At 37.3% G+C, this 22,850-nt stretch overlaps 1 protein-coding gene across 5 annotated transcripts in view; it reads left to right on the top strand.

The window, feature by feature from the left end:
- ERC2 (ELKS/RAB6-interacting/CAST family member 2) overlaps positions 1 to 22,519 on the top strand; it is a 428,344-nt gene extending 405,825 nt beyond the window's left edge. For 2 of the 5 annotated variants that reach the window (XR_007379215.1, XR_007379216.1), the window contains 2 exons: positions 3,098 to 3,146; positions 19,533 to 19,625. Coding sequence is in view for 1 of the 5 variants with exons in the window: in XM_048956930.1 (XP_048812887.1) it covers positions 19,533 to 19,679 (147 nt within the window). In the remaining 4 variants the exon portion in view is untranslated. Of the gene's footprint in view, positions 1 to 3,097; positions 3,147 to 19,532 lie in introns of all 5 variants that reach the window. The other 3 variants (XR_007379214.1, XM_048956930.1, XM_048956932.1) reach the window with 3 other exon arrangements.
- Positions 22,520 to 22,850: the final 331 nt, after the last annotated feature.

The following is a 22,850-nucleotide window of genomic DNA, read 5'->3' as shown; positions in this document are numbered from 1 at the left end:
GAACTGAAATGCTCAGTGTTCCAATGTGATTCAGTGGCTCATAAAACCGAATAACATTTTTCCTTCAGATCGTGCTTTGATTCTATCTGGGGATGAATAAAACTGTTGAATTAAAGAATACAAATATTTGAATTGTGAAAATCTGTTGGGATTTTTAAATATATTCTTAAAATTCATTTGTCTGAGGCTTGTCTTGTAGTAGGAAGTATCAGAAATCTTGCAGAAGAACAGTGTGCAATGCCTGAAATTTTTATGGAAAAGCAACAGTTTGGTGAACATCAAAATAAGAAATACAGCCTGCAAGTTGTCTGAGATTTCAACTACTGTGTGTTTTAATTGGAAGAAACATAAAGTATCTCTCTGACAAACTGTTATTTCCTCATGGGTTTGGCATCAATGGGAACTTGGTTACTTTGGAAATATCTTATAGCGCTTATTGAGAGATAAGATGTCTAGTTCATTGAGTGTCTGTCCCTATTACTTGTGTGACAGACACACACTCAAAAGACATGGGTCCAGTTTTGCAGAATTCACACTAGGGGCCTCTTTGATTTCAGCCAGTATGATCCATCATACTTTTGGAAATTCTAGCATGGGCCTTCAGCTGCTTCTATACCTATACTGGAAGTAGGATAAAATCATGGACTCTGTTAATTAGGTCTTGGTGATAAACATTTGCACCAAATCCCCTCAGTCTTATCTCAGTCTGATTCCTTTTAAGAACCAAGGCTTGTCATGGCACTCTGCTTGGAGTAGATGAAATCTTCCTGAGTTAGGAGGGATCTTAATCATGTGTCAAGGTATTTGAGAGATCTGGAGAGACACACAAGGTTCTGGAGCTGCATGGGCTCCTAAAGGATGTCTGAAGCAAAGAATAGGCAGTATTCCAAGCAGGTGCTCAGAGGATGTGACAAAGGAGGCAGCTACAAGCCAGTTTGGTGCTCAGGTTAAGAGTTTTCATTCCAGACAATCTCTATTTATTCAAGCATAATAGAAAAACTCCATTACTGGATCTTAACTATTCAGCTGTGGTGTATTTTTAGGTTAATATACACTTTACTGTGGTTGAAAGCAGGAAACTCAGAACACTTCTATCTTATAAGTACACAAAAGTGTATTATGTATACAAAGAATATACAATTTTGAAAGGGCTCTTAGGCCTGCTTGTAACGTTTACCTAAAGAGTATTGCCATTCTCAGTGTATTAATAATATTTGCCTGAAAAAGAGATGCCATCCCTTGGATTTTCTTCTCTGCGAAGCTGCATTTTTTGCTCTGCATATCTAGTAGCACAAAGCCTGTTTTTCTACAAGTTGCTCTGTTTTCAAAGATAATAGGTAGATGTTCGAGTTCCAGCTTTTCTCCCCAGTATTACGTGTGTGGCTCTATTTGCATTCTCTCAGCTTATGTTTTCTCAGATGCAGAAAATTATGTAATTAGTTGTGGGGTCTCATAGCATCATTTCAGAGATGTTTCCCATTTAAATTAAAGGCCTGTTCTTCTACCCAATCAGTAATTGTCTAGATCTTTTAAGATCTCCTTCAGCTTGATTTAATTGTTAAACATTAATTTAGTGGGAAAAAGGCTTCAAAGGGGAAAAAAAGAACTGCTGGAGGGGCAAAATATTAATAGGTGCTTAAAAGAAAAACTGTAATTCTTCCCTTTCTAAGCTTGCAGCCCTTCAGGCCTAGTAGAAAAGAAACAGTTGACTGTATTACAGGATTATATTGGTTTCATTGACTTAAAATGAACTGAAAGCAGCTGTAGGGAGATTTACCTCAAGTCTTTATTATTAGCCATATGAGGCAGAAAGAAAAACAATGTTTTGTTTGAATCAGAAAATACAATTTTCAATGGTGGTTTAGAAGAGGTTATCTAAAGAGTGCATTACTTTTCAATAGGGAAAAAGGTGAGTAGAAAAATTCTGTTTTGCCAGCATTATATTCCATAGAAGAGATTTCAGCCAAGAGGAAAAAAAAAAAAAGAAAAAAAAAAGCTGTCTTTCACTTGTAGGATCTTTGTTTTCTTTTATTTATGATGGATAATCTTTGAGTATGGTTTACTTGATGTCTCTTTTACTTACTAATGACAGTAATACTTCACTTCTTTGGATACTTCTACCATGCAAATGTAATGAAGATCAAAAAAGTGCTGCTTTTTAATGAAGAAAATTCTTCAAAAGTCTGCATCAGCATGGGTTTCCCTTTAAGATTTCTACTCTCAGCTGTGAAAAAACTTGATTGAGAAAGAATTGTTGTTTTTTTTTTTAATGAAAGAAGTTTGGAATACAAATTTAGAATCTCTTTTAAAGATACAGAATATTTTCTTATACTGAAGCTCTTAAAATATTTGGCATCATTTTAGGTATCATAGACTTTGTTGGAAACCATACATATCATTAAAATATTTCAGGTTTCTAAACTATGTTTAATTATCTATGTAAATCAGTTCCTTCTCAAAGGAGGGTCTTCAGAGAGAGATGTGGTTATTACTATCTGCAGCTTTTTAGCTTTGGAAAATATACTGTTGCATTCTTACATTCTGTGTATGCAGTTGTGCACTTTGAGAGTTCTCTTACACTTCATATTGACTTCATATTTTTATATAATTTTTCATAAATTTTCTGCTGGGACAGTGACTTTTTGAGATACCGTAATTGGTGACTGTAGAACCTGCAGCAGTGTCCTCTTAATTAGCAATTTTGATTTTCTCATGATTACATTCATGATGTTATACACTTCTTGAATGGTCAGTCATTTTTTTCCTTTTTTTTCTTACAACATTAACTAACAGATCATCTTTCTATGGATGTGTAGCACTTCTTGCAAGCTACAAGTTGGTGGACCTCATTTCTTGATCTTAAATTAGGGTAAATTTACTTTGTGAAATAAAAGCGTTTTTTTTTTTCACCCCAAAGTACTGGTAAGGCATATCAGCCTGACTTCAGTTAACACGGCAAATATTTTTCAGCCTTCAGAAATTGAATTACTGCTACCGTAGTTGTACAGAAAAATACTTGCTGTTTATACTCTGCTTTAATGTGTAGGTTTCAAGAGACTTGTGCAGGTTTAGTATCTTCTCTTTTCATTTTTTACAGCTGAGGAAATTTTGATTGAGAGAGTAAGCAGCTTGCCCCAGCTCTCCAGGTAAGCCAGTGACAGAATCAGTGCTGAACTCTGAATTCCTCTCCCATTTCTCACACTACGTAGATCCATGGCTGGGAAGGTGACCATTGTTCTGACATTGAGAGGATAGTTTCTTCTTGTAGTCCCACGCCCAGTTTACTCCCCCAGCAAGAAATCCTGGTATTCTTTACCTCTACAGTTTCCAGGAATGTTTTCATCCCCTAGGATAGCAGCAGAAAGTTTTATTTTCAGTATTACCCCCTAATATGCCCAGGTACCTGCCCCTATATGTAGGAAGAGAATGGTTTTATTCGGCTGTATGTGTTTCATGCTCAAAAGTATTCATTTTTAATTGAAACTTCCAAAAGATACGAATTCAACGAAGGTATTTGATATATTTGCTGTAGACATGCTGTCAGATTTGATAAACACTATCTCAAATATTAGCGGAGGTGGGAAGTGGAGGGTGGATAAGAGTGACCTGAAACAGATCTGAGTCATTTGCACAACTACATGTGTAATTAGTTGGTATGTGCATGCAATTACAGTGCTGTAATTGCACATGTGAAGTACTTTTAGTTATGTATTGCTAGTCTGTTAATCTGCTGACGAGAACATAAATATTGAACAAAATTAATCATGTATGCAAAGAAATTTTGTTTCATTCACATACTCAAAAAAGGGAAGGTAGCCTGTATATTTGTGAATTTCTCTTGTTGCTCGGGACGAAGTTGTTGTTACTTGTAGGTCATGAGCAATCTTTGTTCTTGGAAGTGACTTCCAATTATCTGTATATAGGATGTGCAGGACATTCTGCTTCCTTGCACAGTGTTTTCTGTTCAGAATTGTGAGGGACTTATGCTCATTCCATACATTGGTTGTGATCAACAGGAGGTACAAATTAGTGGAAAATTATCATATCTACCAGGCATTTCAGGGCAGTAGCATAGAATAAGGAGAGGCACATTTCCCTAAATGAATACATGTTCATTCAGTAGGTTATTTCACTTAAACAGCATTAAATGTAATCCTCTTTGAATCTCAGTGGCCTCCTCCTACTCTTTTTCTGTCAGTCTTCATCTCCTGCAAAAGCGTGAATTCAGCTTTCAAAAGAATGGTAGTTGAGCTAAATCACTGTGGAGTTTTCTTTAAGGAATACAAGAGGGATTCTATAGAACTAGCATGAAATAGCTCAAGGTCAGTTGCTCCTTATACTTTACATCATAATTAAAGTATTCACATTTAGTTTGGTCTCTACTAATTCAAATTTTCTTTTCTCTTTTTTTAATCCTTTCTCTCTTTTCTTTTTTTCCCCTTGTTTCTCTTTTACTTATTTTCCTTTTAAGATGGAAAAGCATTTGTCTCAGTAATATAACATCATCATTTCTTTTTATGCTAATTTGATTTTCAGACAAGCCAAATCACACTGCTGGACCTTGTAATTTGCTGCACACCAGCTTTGCAGAATATAATGGAGTGGGACAGTATTCTTTTTGATGTGGTTAATCTCTGTTATACTTGTGCCTCTCCTGAAAACTGCACTGTGTCAGAGAGTTTTTTGTAGCCAATGGTGACAGGAAGATCAACAGAGAGAGGTTGCTCCATTAACCTCTGAAGTAATGAAGTTGCATTTCAGGCAGTCAACACTCACGCTGCCAATTTATTATCATTTAAGAGGAAGTGAAACTACTTCAAGCCACTCCAGTGTCCACATTTTGATAAATACACAGATTGTTAATGTTCTAATGCTAACAATCAGCCTCTAGGGGACCTCTAATGGTGAAGGATGCTGTGGCTGTGTGTCTCCTTTTCTTGGTCAGCACCAAGAAAACATGCTAGGCCTATTTCTTCCTTTTTTTTTTTATACCAAATATTCAGATGTAGCTTTACTGATAGTACCACCTTTATCTGTCCACCGTGGAAATGCTGAAGGTAGATAAATCCTTTGAAAGCTAATTTATGTGAACTTTCAAGGAAATCAAATTCAGATCTCCAGATTCTAGTTCATTCTAGTTTCCCAGCCGATAACACGTTTATAAGGGGATTACTTTCCATCTTCTAAACAGAAATAACCAAAATCTTGGGAACATGTTTAAACCCTGAATTTGTTAAAATATTGCAGGATTGTCTGACCTTGTAAGTTTTTCATGACCAATAGTCAAATCCTGTGAGAATGGCTTTCTGAGGAAGCAATAACACTGGTCTCCCCCGCCTCAGCAGTAAAACAGGCTTGTAAAAGAAAACACTGCAGAACGGGCATGACCATACCCCCATTCTTCCCCAGTTCTGCTCCTAGGCATGGTCTTTGGCACGTATTTTTTCCTGCTAAAGGTAGTGTAATTTACATGTCTGGCTTTCCATAAGTAGTGAAAACACTTTTTATATATAAAAGTCCAGGTGGTTACATAGCCGTATCATACATTCCTGTTCTCCCAGGGTGACATAAATAGTTATTTATCCACAGTATTTTAGAGACACAGAATCAAGGTGGTCAGCTAAGTGCAGCATGTCCCTGCTGGTGCCTTGGAGGGTTTCTGGTCTGCTCATGCTTCTGTTGAGGGCCAAGTTTTGCCTACAGATGGGTCTCTGAGTGCTCGCTTCCTGCGACTGTTTTGACACAGCTCCACTGAAGTAATTTGAAAGACTGTCTTCTGCAGGCTTTGGGTGGATCCATTTAGTGCCTTTAATCTGTAAAGAAAAAGCACACAGTAAAGGAAGGGGAATGTTACCTGCATTTTATAAAAGGATACTGTTTATAAAGGAAATACTCCAACATGGATCCGTGCCCATTGTGTGAGATGACTGCTTTCTACCCTCTCCTGTCAGCAGTCTGAGTTGCATTTCCCTCCCTCGAGCTGTGACCCTTCCTGCTGTGTAGCAGATGCTATGTGTCAGGAAGGCATCTCCGTGCCTGCGATTCTCCTTGTGGGGAGGTGGCTGTGCGGTGTGGGCCCCGTGCAGACCTCTATCGAGGGCAGGAATGGGGGCTGTGGGCAGGGCAGCTCCTCACCACCAGCTCTGCACCTGGCAGGCAGCAGCCTGAGCCCCGTGTCCATGCTGCAGCAGTGGTGCTGTGCAGCCTGCCAGGCCTTCTTACAGGCTTGGTGCCAGAACGAGGACCGCAGGCATCTTGCACGTGTGCCGCAAAGCTGTGCTGAGAAATGCAGCTTGCAGAGCTTACGGTAGTTTCTCCCCCTCCCTCTCTCCCCAAGCCCCAATGACTCATTATTCTCTGTCCAGAGACAACAGGTATCTCAGCACTCTCCCTTTTGTATTTAGGCAGGCGGGTTTAGAAAGAGCCCCCCGCCAGGCCCATGCATGGGATTCTGCAGGGTGCCTGGCGTGACACAGGGGATCGCTTTTTCAGCTGTGCTCAGATGGGAGCGGGGCAGAGCCGTGCTGCCAAGCTGAGTGCAGCTGATGGTCTGGAAGGACGATCAGGGCAGGAGCACAGCCAGACTCACTGCAGAAATACTCCTGGGACGTGGGGGCTGGGGCGGGGGGCTGCCACCTGCAATGCCTGTAGAGCTCCGGAGCACTCATGTCTACCTGTGTGGGGCTCGGGGTTTTGTAAGGACGTGTTGTAGAGGAATCAGAAGGGCTGTCAAGAAATCTACAGCAGTGCTAAAACTAAAGAAACATGGGCAGCTCTCATGGCCAGGACTGTTTCAACACTCTCTCACTTTGCCCTCTCACTCCCTTGCTTATTCAACGTGAATAGCGTTCATAAAGCAGCCCAAATGCATTGTGTGTATAGAAGAAGAGAGCTGAGGCACACGTGTGTGTCACTGTAGAATCATTTTATTGGCATCACGGTCAAATTTTCAGGTAGTGGAGAGGTTTTCTTTTAGCATAAAATTAATTGTTTTCAAAAACGTGAGATAAGATTAGGCAACACTGAATTTTAATTTGTGAATCCACAGTATGTTATTGCTTTGAGTCTGTCGTCTTTTTATGTGATTTAAATAAGCAGTTTACTAATCTTAGCTTCTTCCCTTCTGTGTTTAGCCAAAGTGAACTGTTAAAGAATGTGACATATATTATTTCATTGGCATTGACTCACAACTGAGTCAGTGAACTTCTTTGCACTTACCACTAAAATTGGATTCTAACTTCCAAAAATTTATGACAATTGCTCCTTCTTGTGGCTTGAATGTTGACACATAATTAATTTAGGATTTCTTCTTGAGATTTCCTGTCTACGTTTGTACCTGTCACAAAAATATCCTTGGAAGTTTACCTAACAGCTGGAACACCGCAAGAGTCAATTGAAATTTGGCAAAGAGATTTACTGGGGCCAACGGAAGTGCTCAGAGCAGGATGGCATAAATATGCAAAAAGAGACTTTTTTTCCCCCCAGCAGTTTTAAAGGATTCTATACAGGCTGATAATGGCATAATACTGAAAATGCTGACACTGTGTCAGCTCGTAACAGCAGCACAGAAAAAGGATTCCAAAAGCATGCACTGACATTTTGTTGAATTATGCACAGAATGGAAATACGTCTGTTGCCTTCCCTCAGCCCCAGCTGCCCTACAAGTTTCAGCTCATTCTTTTGAGAAACCAGATATTTTTCATGGGAATTTCCCACAAACTGGTTTTGAAATCTCTTGAATTCTCTCTTGAAAGCAACCCTAACTGTATAGTTAACATCAGGATGTAAATGAGCTGATACTCTTCAGGAAGGAGATGTTGAAATTGCTCTGCATGGTTCTCCAAAACTTTGCTTTATTTGCAGCAGCAAACAATATTTTAAATATGTAGGAAAGAAACGGGTATCTAAACACAAAGCCACTGTAAGTCCTGTACCAGATCAAAGTTTGCCCATATCTCTGCTGTTCCATGCATTCTGGTAAGCCACTGACAAAGAATGAAGAGTAGAGGAAAGGGAAATAGAGGGTGATGAGAATGATAGAGATTTACAATTGTTTCTACATGAACAGAGACGATTACAATATAATTCTTCATCTCAGAAAAAAAAAAAAATATGAAAACTCTCTAAAATTTTCAGTGGTCTGGTAGGTGTGAATGTGAGATGATTGGTAGATTTTTCCACATCTTGCACATGGATGTGGCAGATGTGAGTTGCTCCTGATCCACACTTTGAACTTCAGAAGAGATTTGAATTAGAAATGACTACTGGGGCAAGGTGCATTTTCTGTGAGCCTACAAAACAATTTCTGCCTGTTATCTTGTCAGTTCCTAATATTGGAAGATAACTAAGGGAATTAAAACTAAAATTTCATTTGATGAAATGAAAGTAAAGATCTCAAAACGTTGGCATAAGATCTTGCAAAGGTCTTCATCCTTTCTCTCTCTCCCTTTCTAAAATCCTGTGTCTGTGAATTCAGTGCCTAGAATGAGAAAATCACTGAAGGGTTTTATTTTGTTTGTTTTTCTGTGTATTGCTGTTGTTGTTTTTACATGATCTCTGTAACAAAAGCTGTTCCTGGCTCAATTAATTGTTTTTTTCTCAACGAGCAATTGATAAACTACAGTTGGGATATACGCTACAAGAACTGGCTTGTTTAAAAGCACAAGTAGTTTTGACCAAAAAGAAAAAATAAATAAATAAATAAGGTGTAATTTAATTTGTGCAATTGTTTGTAACAAGATTTTCACATAAAAAAAAAAAAAAATGCATGGAAACCACTTTCTCTGATTTAACCCTCACGATTTATATTCAATATTTGCAAAACTTGACTTCATTTGAGTATGAAATCATGGTCCAGCCATGCTTTTTGCTGATTTTCCTGCATTGTTGTGTTATGTTCTGCTGTTCTATATAGAAAACCTTGTTCCTCATTTCCAAGGTGTACGAATATGAATGTGAAGTTGGCAGACTCAATCAGTGGCCATTACAGTGGTGATCTGTATTACATCTTTAAATTCAGGTAGTAAGTGAGGAAAAATGTGCAATCATAAAAAAAAAAAACAAAAAACCTACATTAGAATGAAATGGGCTGGATAATTTTATTTGTGCTTTGATTACTTCATGAGAAATTAAGATGTCGGTTTTCCTTTCTTTAATTTAAGCATCAAGTAAGAACAAAATTTCTTGGAAGTAATCCTGAAAATATTTGTCTTTCTTATAATTTTTTTATTTATTTCAATAGAAAACAAAAAAATTAAGTGCTTGGTCTGTTTCCACTTCCTCTAAAATTAATGGTGTAATGAACTAAGTATGGACAGTCATCATTGTTCTTATTTTCCAAGTTTTTTATATGAGCTAAGTTCCATTCTGGTCTTTCCTTTTTCCTCAGAGGGTTTGACACACTTGTGCGTGCACGACAAGAGTATCTTTGGTTTTGTTTTCGTGTATCTAATTAGCAACAGGTTGACCTCAGAAATGCCTTTGTGAATTATTCCTCTGTTTTATCTTGTTCCAACCAACAGAACTGCAATATGCAGGTAAAGTAGATGGTGATGATAACGCACAATTACTACCTAAAGCCCAATGGGTTGGTCAGGTTGACAACAGAGACTATGGAGAGAAGAATGAAAAAGTGTAGGGAGACATAAAGCTTAAGCAAACACAAAACTGGAGATCAAAGAAAAATAAGAAAGTCTGCCTACAGTTGTACAGGAAGAAGAGATTGAGAGGGGAAAGAAAATGGATGTGAGGAAAATGGTGTTCTCTAGAAAGAAAATATAAATAGATGTTGTATTACTGATTGATTGTAGTGATTATTTGTGTTCATGAATTCACCAGTCTTATACTGCTAAATGCAATTGTTAGTTTAATTGCATTGCATCAAATTTTCATAAACATATCAAGTAGGAAGTGTTGCCCCTGAGAATTTTTTATGATTAGTAATGAAGTTCATATTTTTATTTGTGCGTGTTTACTTGTTACATAACACTTACATGGAAGGTTTTAGTATCTCCTTTGGAAATCTCATTATCTAAACTGCTCTTGCTAACTTCTACATGGTTGCTGTTAAGTTTAAAAGTGGATAAAAAGGTGGTATTTGAAGGTTTGAGGGGAACAATATTTTGCTTTTTGCTCTTTTATTATTTTCCTTTTTTTTTATTAGTGTTTATTACTGGTATGATGATGACCGTGGTCTTCAGTCTGCATGGCACATTATATGCATGTCATTAGCAAAAGATTAGCCCGAAAGTTCTCATTCAGGATAGACACACATGCATGTTCTTAAAGTTAGGTGCATATTTAAGTCTCACTTAGAGTAAAAATTAAAGCATATGTTGATATGCTTACCAGAGCTGGTCCTTAAGTCTTCCCTATCACGCACTGAGAAATGCGTGGGCAGACCCATAATTGTGGAGAAGCTCATAATATTGGGGCCTAAAGTATAAAAATTATTGCATAATTAGACCACACATGCTAGATTTCAAAATGCTGTGTGTTGTCTGGATGGGTATTTAAAAAATAAGTAACTGTAGAGCATGTATGGTCCTGTTCACACTGCCACACACAGTCATTGTAATGCTCTAGCAGTGCTAGGAGTTTTAAGTGGATCCAGCATTGCTCTTACTTCAAATAGATCAAACCTATTAGCATGCTCCTTAGCTGGATCTCTTTCTTCTTGACATTAAAAGATGAAACTGTAGGTATCACACTTCATTTTTATAAGGACGTTCATATCATGAACCATATAAAATACAAAATACTTTGGATCATTAGGAGAAAAAGATGAAAGTGTATCTCGCTAACTGCAAAACAGGCTTTTGGTATATAACAATATTCTGAGCTATCCTTTGGCATATTGATTTTTCTTATTTTGTTAGTAAGATAGCAGGAATACCTGACAATGTTCTCCACAGAGCAATTAGTGTTTAAGCATACTGATAGGATAAAGAGCACAGAGCTATTAACTAGCAGAACAACCTAACGAAACAGCATGTTTGTGGTTTACCTAAATTATGAAGTATGGATAGGGATATATAACTGTTGGTATAAATATTCAGATCTACACAGCAGCAATCTGAAGCTCGTTAGTTTATTCTCAGCTTTATAAGATAAGCAATCTAATATGATTGGAAAAGTAGACACAAGTCATTAGATTCATCTTCATTAATTTTCTTATTATTATTTGCTTAAGAGAAAGATAATCCCAAGCAAACTTTTGCCAGTTTATTGGAGTCATCTGCCCTGAGGACACCATGCAATGCCCATGGCTTCCAACAAGACTTGTCCTCTCTAGCCAGGAATCCAGACTATTCCTAAGGGAAGAAATAAGCCCACACATGGAGTACTTGAGACCTGCACTCAACCTTTATCTCCTCTTTTCCTCCTGGCTCTGGTCAGCCTTCGGGTACTCCAGGGAAGGAGTCCAGCTCTTGTACTCCTGCTCGTTGGCTGGAATGTTTTTGGATTAAACTTCCTCACCACAACCACCAAAGTTATTACTGTTTACTCTGGTACAACAAATCTTGTAACCAATATGCTTCTAATAATAGAGCATGGTGACAGCTGTGCTAACTGGTTATCTGAGTGCTACAATCAGCCATTTTTAGCTATTAAAAATTGACTGACTCCTCTAGGATGCATGAGGTGAAAACCAAATCCTTCCACCTACCACCAGGCAAATATGTGTGAGATTTTAAGAATTTCCTTCTAGTCCCAAATTATCATCAAATCTAAAAAGATGACAGAAAAAATAAGTCTCCCAAATTCTAGAAATTTCCCATATCCAGAGAGAAGCCACAGCTATGACCTTGCTTGGCTCAGGCAAATTGTAGAGAAGAGTAGAGAACTGTACAGAAGATAAACTGAGTAGAGAAGGAAAAGAAGAAAATAATTCCTTCATCACTGGTGGCTGAAGTGAGAATGTACTTGGTCTTTGACATAGCTTTTGTCCCTCCAAAAGAGTGAGCAGGTTTTTTTTGTGGATCTTTCAGTCATTTAACCTTAAGGAGCCCTTGTCAGCAGTGGGCTGGAAGCACTGCTGACCATGCTCAAGGAAAAATGCTGTTGCCTCACCTAGGAAGAGATAGGGGAGCCTACCCCAGGAAATCGTGTAGATGGAACGAAAAAGCCAAGCCCCTTCTTCGCTTCATGACCTCTCTTTGTCATTTTCTGTAAATTTAACCTGTGACATGTACCAAAATTTTGGCTAATTTAAGAATGAGGACAGAGACAAATCGTCCATATGTACAAGTGCTCAACCAACTGAGCTCTTGCTTCATATCCACAGGTAAATTGGAATAGATCAACATGTGGGCCACAATGTGAGCCATTAAACATGGGGCCACAGTGCAGCTTTGAAAAGCAAACAGAACTGCAGATCTAGGGGACTGCCAGCATCCTAATCAAAGCATAATAGAAACCTTACATCAGTTCCTGAAAAAATGTAATCCTTAGGCAGGTAGGAAGGAGCATTCTCATTTGTGACTCTTATCAGGATTTCTATCTTAAATCTACCTCTCAGTAAAATCCTTAATATCTCCTTACATTAATTTTATTTCTCTCTAGCATCCATTTCAGAATCTGATTTTCTTTTTAACTCTGAGTTAAACATATATTTTTCTTAAAGAAATGAAAGAAAACAGAAGCGGGGAGCAATTATTTAATTAAGGATGCTCATAAGTGAGACTTATCCCAGCTGAGATTTTTGTGGCTTCTTTTTTTTTTTGTTTGTTTTCATTTTGCAATGAATTTCTAGCAACAAAGATTTCTCTATCCAGTGAAAAATTTCTCTTTCAAGAAAAAAAAGTATCTCAAAGTTTCCTTTTTCATATTAAACAAAACATGCAGCAAGCTGCAATTAAATTTCAGTTAACAGAATGCAAAAATACGTCCAACCTCCATCTGCCAAAAAATAAATAGTTTGAAAATTAGTTTCACATCCCTGACAATGACGACTGTGTTTATGACATATTTCTGGTGCCATATTCCGCTCTGCTATCACTGCCAGCTTGCGCCCAGTATTTAGAAATAAAACAGAAACACATTGAACTTGCTGAACTAGATGTTGCCACACTGCAACTCTAATGGGCTTAGTGACCACAACCTACAGGGGCCAGAATGTGTCAACAGCAAAAGGGCCAACCTCAATCACTGTCTGTGCTTTTACAGAGTTGTTACATGTTTAATTCTTTGCAGCTTAGTTCTCCTGCTGTTTTGGCTGCTCGAAACCAAGGCTCATATATTGCAGCAGCCTTCTCTACCTCATATAATGCCACAAAGGTCCCAGCAGGAGACCTTTCAGTGGAGCAGACAAGCCACAGGCTAGGGCAAACAGGGCATCACAACTTCCTAATAAGATGACTTATTAGATTGGGGGCTTGACACAGCTTTTATTTAACCACTTATTTTCCCAGCCACCAGGAACATGAACTGTCTCTTTTCTTGGAGAACAGCAAGTGGTATGTGGGTTTGCAGCAAGCGCTGCCACATGCATTCGATCCAGTCTATAAGTAAAGGATGATTTCTGATGCCATCTTTACCAATGTACTGATACATTAATTTTGCTGTGAATTCTAGATTTCCAGCTGTGTGATTTTTTTTTTATTATATTAAGCTCTGTTTTTCCCAATGCTTTGGACACTGCCTTTTCTGGGTTTCACATGGGCTTGAGGAGGGCTGGCAGTGAAGGGGTTACATGGCTGAACTCAGGATCAGTTTCCTGCCTGCACTTGCAATGGCCTAAGGCAGTGCCTGCTGTTTGGGAGTTAGAGAGAGTGCCTTGCCTTGTCCCAGGTGGCAGACAGGCAAACCATGTTATTAAGAAGCAGAGATCGCAAAACCTTGATCTTCAAAAAAGGCCCCTAATTAGTCCCTAGCATGAGAATAAATGGCATTCCACATCAGCAAGGATGAAAAAGACTCCTTCAAATTTCATTAAGTAATCTGTGCTATTGACAGTTTTTAGGATCACATTGGGAACTTGTTGTTTGAATCGCTTTGCCCATGAACTCGTCCTTATTTGTCACTTCTGTTTGAGTTGGGAAAAAAAAAGTCTTAATGGTCTCATGTGCTTCGTGCTAAGGAAGTCATAAATGTCATGACAAAGAGCCCCATGCCCTACACTGCTGCCTCTGTGAGTGACTCTTGGGGTCTGCTGGAGTCAGTGGAAATTTTTTGATCATCTTCAATACACTCCAGCTCATACCTCTAAGAGTACTAGGCAAAAGCCATCTGTCACATTTCCCATAACCCTCTTTTCAGTTCTGCATGGAAATGACAGATTGAAGAATGCGTCCTGTTTTCTCATATTTCTGAAGAGCTTTGATTTGGACTAGACTTGTTTTATGAAAAGGAAAAGTTTATTAAAAAGAAAAATCTGTCTTTCAACTCATATACTTCTTGTCTAATTTTGATTTATAAACATTCCCAGTAGAGATAGCATCCTTGTCCAAATAGTCTCAAGGTTTACAGACCTCATTTCATTTTACTTTATAAATGTACGGTAGTTTTCAAGGACTCTTGGTCTCTAGAGAACTTGGATCCATTGGATTTTATTCATCCCAGTGGTATCTGCTTTTATCCCTAACTCAGATTAACAATATGGAAAGTTCATCACGTTCACACAGTGATTCTGCCACCAGCTGCAGATTCTTCTGAAGTTTACTGTATAATGAATTTAAAACATAAATAGCAACAAATGAGATAAATAATATCTTTGCCAGAACTGGAACAAAGTTCATTTTGTCTTCATAAATAACTTTTTATGCTGATGGTACTTGCGAATCTTTTGATATTTTATTTAATCACACCGTTTACAGATCCTTCTTTTGAAATACATTTTACATTCGTATTTGTCATTGTTGTAAATGAGTATGAAGTGGATAGAAGTGAATGGAAAAATGGTTCTACTTTTATAACGTAGCTCAGAAGATATTTTCTAGTTTAAAAAGTGCCTCAGGACTGTTGATTCAAAATCAAGAATGGTCATTACTGGAGATATTTCACGTTATTACAAAAGTTATTACAAAAGACAGCCTCTGTATTAGAAATCTGTAAACTGGGTTTGAGCTATTTCTTTTGGTATGTGCTTGGTGGGTTTTGAGACACCTTTAGCCCTGGTACTGTAGCTCTGTGTGGCCAGGCAGTGGCAGATCTCCCAGGTAACATTTCCTTAAGTGGAGTTTTTAAGAATGACTAAAATTTGTTCTCCTCCGAGCGGGCTGTTTACATTTTGTGTTCAGTGTTCTCCAGATAGTGTGCAGTGCTGCACTTACCATTTGAATGAGGAAACTTCCTCTAGCGTTACTTTAACCTATGTGCTTTATTGATCTGAGACGTAAGAAATCGTACACCAAAACTTCGGTTATTGTAACTAGTTCTAAACAAGAAGGACTAACATCAGTTTTGACAACAAACAAAACCAGTTTTTGTTCAATCGGTTATGTTTAAAAGATTCCAATTTCAAACCAAACACAACTTGTGGTTATTCTGTCAGATATTTATATAGCCACTGGGGCGCCATAGTTATGCACCGCATACATCATTGTATTTTTAAAATGTACTTAATGAACATTTTTTTCTTTTCTGGTAACTACTTCATTGCCTTAAATGAATGCATTCCAATAGAATTTGTAACAAATGAGCACTTTGTGTTTGCATTAATGCCAAACACGTTTAACAAATTTTTAACAAGGAACACTGGCAAAAAGCCAAACTCCTAGAGGGACACTGAAGGAATGCTATAAATTTAAACTAGATTTTACCTTTTCACTCAGCTAACAAGTGTCTTAGGTGTCTTTGGTATCTTGGCACTGGAAGTTTTCCGCATAGGCTGGATGCAACTTTACATCTTAATTATTCCTCTTGCTGGCCCTCCCTGTGGAGGGTTTTCACATCGATATGACAGACTTCAGCAGGGTACTGCATTCTTTAGAAAGTGAGGGGTGGGTTTTCATTCTTTCCATGAGAATTAGGCCAGGTGCAAGTAGCAAAATACATGCTTATTTTGGGGGCTGTAATGACAGAGTTGTTTATATCGTACCATTTCATACCTTACATTAAGGGAACTATGTAGGGGAAAGCACTCCAGCAGATCTGTGCTACTCAGTATTGTTCCTTGTGCTGAGTTGCAAATAGCTGGACTGTGATCATGTTAGCAACTGCACTTCAGAGAGGGGGGAAAACAGCCCAAAGTGCTGTTCCCACTGGCCCAAACTCTGGGCTTGCACAGAAGCCATGAGCAGATTTTTTTGGCTAAATCAAACATCTGGGAGGATTCTGCAGTTGTTTAGGTATGCCCTCATGATGCATGTCATTGCATACCTTGGGAATCACCTAGTCTGTAATATGTGTTGGTATTAAAAGTCCTACAGGTAGCTGCGCAAGCTGCGTTCTTGTTCCTTACTTGTAACTTAATATATTAATTTAATTTTTACTATGTTGTTTCATTTTTAATCAAATGCAGGAACTGAGAAATAATAATGCTTAGCACTCTTCCAAGATGGTTAAGGCACATTAAAAACATAAAGCCTTGCAAATTCCTTGAGGAGCCTGATGTTATCCCTGCTATAGCAAAGAGCAAGTTAAGCACACAAGAATGATGTGGCTTTTTCCTTAGTCACACAATAAGCTAATGGCATGGGACAGAATTCAGCTTAGTGCCCTGCCAGGGCTTTGTCTTAGTTAATCGTGTCATTCTTTTCATGAGTCTGGGCAAGCAAAAATAAAAATTGAGAATGCATTTTTTTTTTTAATTAATGTCATTTCGATTTTGTTGTTGCAAGAGGCACAGCCGAGTTCCAGGGGTTACTTGAAAAGGACTTCATGAGTTATAGCCTTGTTTGTGCATTACTACTTTTTAGTCTAGTTACTTGTTTCCAGAAAATGAAATAATTTCACATCATTTGCTAGTACTCTGTAGTAATGATAAATCACTCAGAGACGGAAACAGAGGAATTCATCCTGACAGCTTTTTAAAAGATGTCACATTATAATGCAGATGTCTTGTTGTAACTTAGGGAGCAGAAATAGCCCTAACAGGTTTTCATTAATGATATCCTTTTCTGCTAACATTTGGTCAGATACCAATTCCCTACAATAAACTGGCTATTCCCTCTCTTTCTGACTCACTAATTACCATATCAGTTGTTGGCCTTTTATGTAGGTACCATGTGTAACAGGTTAGGAGAGGGCAATTTAAGCCTATGTGAATGGGTATCTGTTTTTGTATCTGGGTGCTTGTTGCAAACATTTGGAAAGCATATGGAGCATAATGGACATTAACCCAGATGTCAAAAATAGCCTGCATTTTACTACTGTTATTAAACAGTTTCCCCTTTAACCCCTTTGTGTTTACCCACCCTTTCCCAGCTTGTTTCTGCAAATCACTGCTGAGAGGAAAGGATTGGAGGTAAAAAGTAGTAATCAGGCAGGTGTCTTTATCCAAAGGAAAAACAATCTGAACAAATATTTGTGGGCTACTACACTTTTATATCTTCACATCCTTCTGCTGTTTTCATTGATTGGTATCTAATGGACCATAAGAGGTGCCAAACTCATAAGACATTGATTTCAGCTGCAGCACTCCTGAATCTCAGGCCTAATACACATTACCAAATTTTATTTCCATTTTAGAGGTTCACTGACCTATCCCAAGTACGGTATTGAGGAAACAAATATAAATTTAATTTACTCAACCTCAGCTGGTATTTGACAGCAATATCCTTTTATATATTTATTTGACTTACTTGAGAAATACTTTGCATTTCCTACCTGTGGTGAGCCAGTTTTTGTTACACTCCCAGTACGTGTATGGTTTCCTGATGAATGGGGTGGGTTGATTAAGTGGGTGGGGTTTATGTGGGAGTTTCATTCTGTACTAAAAGCACTATGAAAATTTGGGGAGCAAGCTGAAGAGAGATTGCGTTTTGTGATTGGCTGCTGCTCCTCAGATTGGACTCTCTATTCTGGCTTCTTTTTGAGCGTGTGAATGAGTGTTAATTGCAAAGGAACTTCAGCTTGTAAAATATCAAGTATATTGAAAATTTGCTGTGATTATATTGTAGAGAACCTGTTAAAAAATGGACATTTTTGTGCTAAGGTTTCTGGAATGTACTCTCTTTGTTAATTTATATGGGTGCTTCCTATGCCTATATATCTCTTTGAATGATGATTAAGATACACTCAGCACACAAAAGAATGGGAGCTATGCACAGTTCACGAAACGTCACGCATGCTCTGACTTACAGTTTTCATAAAAAGTTCACAAAGATTTTATGTGCCAGAACTAGTAACATGATCTACTTTAGGAACTCCCTGGCTTTCCAGCTCTGCAGAAGTCATTTTTTCTTCATTCACAGGCCAGACCCAAAGTCTGTTAAAATCAATGGGAATCTTTCCACATTTCAGTGGGCTTTGGATTAGTCCTGAAGTGTTTTAACCAGAAGAATTGTACCAACTTCCCAATGGAGAAGTAAAACTATTCATCTAAGTTTGTGTTAGATAAACCATTATATGGGGTTGCCGTAGAGGGAAGAACTTAAAAACAGAGACTGAAAGTGATTTGCGAGTTTATTTGTTTGCATTCTATACAAAGTGTTGCACTTTACTCATAGCGTAATTACTGTGCTAAATATTAGCTTCTGGAATTTAAAGAGGCATTTTAGTAAAAAAGTTCTACTAGAAAACACAACACTTTTTCTGCTGCATGCAGAAGTGTAAAAATTCAGCAGCTGTTTCTTTTTTATAAAAACGGATGTTTTGGAAACTCTTTGCTTACATAAATGCAAGCTTAGCAGCAGAGAGTCCCATACATAATGCATTTCCACTTCTCTAGGAACAAAGTCAGTGGATAAAAGAACAACTGCCCTGTAGTGGAATCATTTAATTCCTCCCACTCATCTGAGACACAGATACTGTGAATAAGACTAATTCACTGCCCTTGTTGAGGAATACTGTGCCGTCTGCTTGCAGCCAAGCTGGTGTAACAATACAAATCATTCAGGCCTCATGCCACAGTCACTTGCGATCAGACAGAGCCTCTTCCAAACCCATGAGTGACAGAAGACACTTTCCACTGACTGACTCAGGCTTGCACCATTCCCTTTATTTCAGCAGTGCCAGCCATGGAGAACAACCGACATTGACTGTATGACAGAAATAAATGGACAATTCCTTTGGTTTCCAAATGAAACATTTAGGTTTACTAATAACAGTTCCACTTCAAAGCTACTGTGCCTGTACAGAAGACCAGAAAATTCCTCATTTGCAGAATCACACACACAGAATTGCATATATTTGGAATTTAAAATCTTTCCCATTTAGGGGAAATCTTGTCATGCAAATCTTCTATGGAAAAGATTGCCACCCTTTAAGTGTATCAAGTGGGTTCAAATCAAATTAATCCTCACTTAATACTCAGTGCCTAGAAAAGCAATATACCTACTGATGTTGATGAAAAGCTTGTTTAGATGAGAACTAGAATGTTGTCGCTTGAAATGTGTTATTAATTGGAGTATTTTGTTTCCTTGTTACAGTTGTCAGAGGAACTAGTGAAAGAGGAAGAAAAAATGTATCACTGGAAAGTTATGATGATAATCTATTGCATTGGATCTCCAAACATGACCATGATATCCTGGAGAAGATCACAGATGCAGAAAATGAATGCTAAGGTTGATATCTAATGAAATGCTGCATTAATTGGCATCTTCTCCATTATTTCTTGTAGTCTGCTGTGAAATTAGATACTTCGTAAAACAATGAAGGAGACTCAAGCAGAAATTACAAGAGCTTTATTTCTATCTTTAACGGGTCTTGCAAGTCATTGTTTTCACAAACAAACCAAGTGTTCAAATATTATTGTTTAATGAAGTTCATTTAATCAGGTTATGTAAATCTTTTTTGGTAAATTGATATTGATTTTAATAAGTAATTCAGATGTAGGTAATTTAGGTATGGCATCTGCATTTGCTGATTTTACCTAGACTATTCTAAAACTTCTATTGCACTAGATTATCAAAGAGGTATTTGTATAATGTTATATAAAGGGTGTTGGCATTAATCTTAACCCCAATTAGATGTGGGCTTTTTAAAAAAATTAAAATCAAGCCTTTACCCTCCTCTGTTTTCTTATATCTACTGATAATTATAATTAAAAAAAAACAACAAACCAAAATGAAAACAAACAAACAAACAAGAAAAAAAAAATAGCAACAAAAAAAGAATGGAAAAAATCACATAGATAGTATAACCGGTATTAAGCTCTGGGCCAGGTTGGAAATGAAATCAATTTTTGGTACTTACAACTGATGGCAAAGATTAACTCTATGAAAATATGGTGTGTGTCTCTGACAATGCATAGGACATCTAATTTGATCATAAATATACAATTATAAACAAGATGTATCTATTCCTGGATGGTAAAAGCTTGAGGCGTATATAAATACATATGTTTGTATATATATGGACTATATGGACATATACACAAGGATGTATCAACCTTTTACCATCCAAATGCATACAGATCTTCAACAATGAAAGCTGGGACTCTTTAAAAAAATAAAAATAAAGTAAGATTGCTGTGAATACAGTATATGCACTAGGTCTCCTGTAAATGAGGAACTGTTTGTTATCATTTTCTGTGTTGAAAAACAGTCTCTAACATGGATCCCAATGACTTTTAGATGTTAAAGAAGAAAATAACAATGAACAAACAGCCCATAGAGGCTGTCTGAATCACCAAAATATGTATAGTGAAATAAATTTAAAGCACATGCAAGGAAAAACAGAAATGTGAAGTCATTACATTCAGTGAGAGAATATTAACTGATAGATAAATGTCTGCTACTTCTTGAGGAGAGGATCCTTGTGACTCCATGAACATTTTTGGTCAGTCTGGCAAACCTACAAATGTTTGGCTGTTTTATCGGGGCATCTTTTCGTCCGTGGGAGAAATGCTTCCACGGTGATGGGAGTGGGAATAGAATATCTACATTTTTAAAGGACAAACAATAAATTTAAGCATGGGTGGCCTTAATCCTTAGTAGTTTTTCTTTGCTGCTGTAAAAAAGAAAAATCTAAGTGGATACTCCTAAAGTCTTGCACTGAATTTAGAAAAAATATTTTTTGAACCTGTGGTGCAATTAACCCTAAACATCCTACATGAGCCATACATATACCCCTCTAAAGTGATTGTCTAGAGATGATATTTTATTTATTTGTACCATAATTCATGGTGCAGTCAAAGAGCAATTTATTTGAGCAGGAGTCCTGCTGGATGCTACTGTTTTCCATAGATAGAAAATGTATAGAATTAGTATAGCATAGATAATCCAAATTTCATTCATGTTTAAAAAGTTTGTCCTTTAACTATCAATGGCATTTTAGATCTTTGTTTTGAAACAGCAAAGCTTTTGGGAGTATATTTAGCACATATGACAAATGTTGCACTTGGAAACTCAGACAACAAAGCTTAGTTTCTTGTGACAAATTTGTTGTCACAGTAGGGGACAATCGTCTGTGTCTCTTACAATCAGGTCTTAACCTTAACTCTGCAACTGAATACTTGAAGTAGGAAATAAACTAGGGGGAAATAGGGTCAGGCGCAAAGCTGTATAGTTAGATATTTATATGTATGTGCCAATTTTGTCACAGGTATTACTTTCGGGGCATTTTTGCTCCATTCATGTTGGTAAGAGTATTGATCTAAACTTTTATCAGGGCCTACAGTTTAGCCCTAAGGAGGAAAACTCTGTCTAACATTGCTTTCTTTATCGTTCTTTTTCCTTTTCTTTTTGTTTTTCATTTCATGTGATACTCTATGATGTTTGCAGAAAATCTTTTCATATACTAAAATAGAATCTCGGGGTTTACAATAAACACTGTGATGTTGGGAAAATATTTTATTTGAGCAATGTTTGGTAGTTCTTTTCCCCCTTGAAGTGTAAAGAAGCAAACCAACTTTTGGTTAACACTTAAGATAATGATTATTATTTTAATGTGAGATCAGTCTTGTACTGCGCATTCTTTCTTTCATTTAAATGTACAGTATGAATTTTGTATTTAATGAATTTTGTGTATCCAGTATGCACGTACCTGCACATTGACTTTCATTTGAAAGTGAGTTTCAATTTACTTTTTAAACAGTGTTTATGAAAAGACCTCAGATGTGTTGACACAAACTATACCTGCAATGTTGTTTTTTTTTTCTGTGTGTAGGGTGACGTTTGAATGTGATGTTCTGCAGCAATGGGTCAGTATTCCCTAATAACCTTAGATCCTCATTTGATAGTGCTTCTTGTAATACTTTTTTCAAGTGAGTGGCATGTTCTGGATTGTGATATTGATATGTGGTTAAGGATATCGATATGAAACTAAGGAATTCCTAGAAATTAACAGTGGGCATGTATTAGACAGTCATTGTAATTTAATGTCTAGTAGAAGTGTAAAGTACCAAGGTATTTAGAGTTCATAACATTGTTATCATGTGTATGGGAAGTATTTAGTGTTGATCATCTTGTTTATATTCATCAAATAAACTTTGTTTCTTTCTGAAATCAGTGTTGTGTCATTAAAACTACATTTAATGGCTGTATGAAAATGTGTGAGAGATGTTTTCCACATGGTAAATCTATCACAGTCCTTATTTCTCTAATTGCTACCATTCAAAGTAATTTATCTTCCTGTTGTTACTATCACATAAACTGTTTAAGAAAGCATAACAAGGAAAATGTCTCCTAGGCCCTGCTCCCAGAAATGCTTACCAGCAACTTTACTAAAGTGAGTAACCATTTTCCGGACTGGGCTCTTAGTGAGCAATATGCTTTTGAGTGGGTTTCTAAAACATAATATTCTTG

Source organism: Lagopus muta, chromosome 11 (genome assembly GCF_023343835.1).
Source record: "Lagopus muta isolate bLagMut1 chromosome 11, bLagMut1 primary, whole genome shotgun sequence".
NCBI lineage: Eukaryota > Metazoa > Chordata > Aves > Galliformes > Phasianidae > Lagopus > Lagopus muta.
This window is presented reverse-complemented; position numbering and strand designations above follow the sequence as displayed.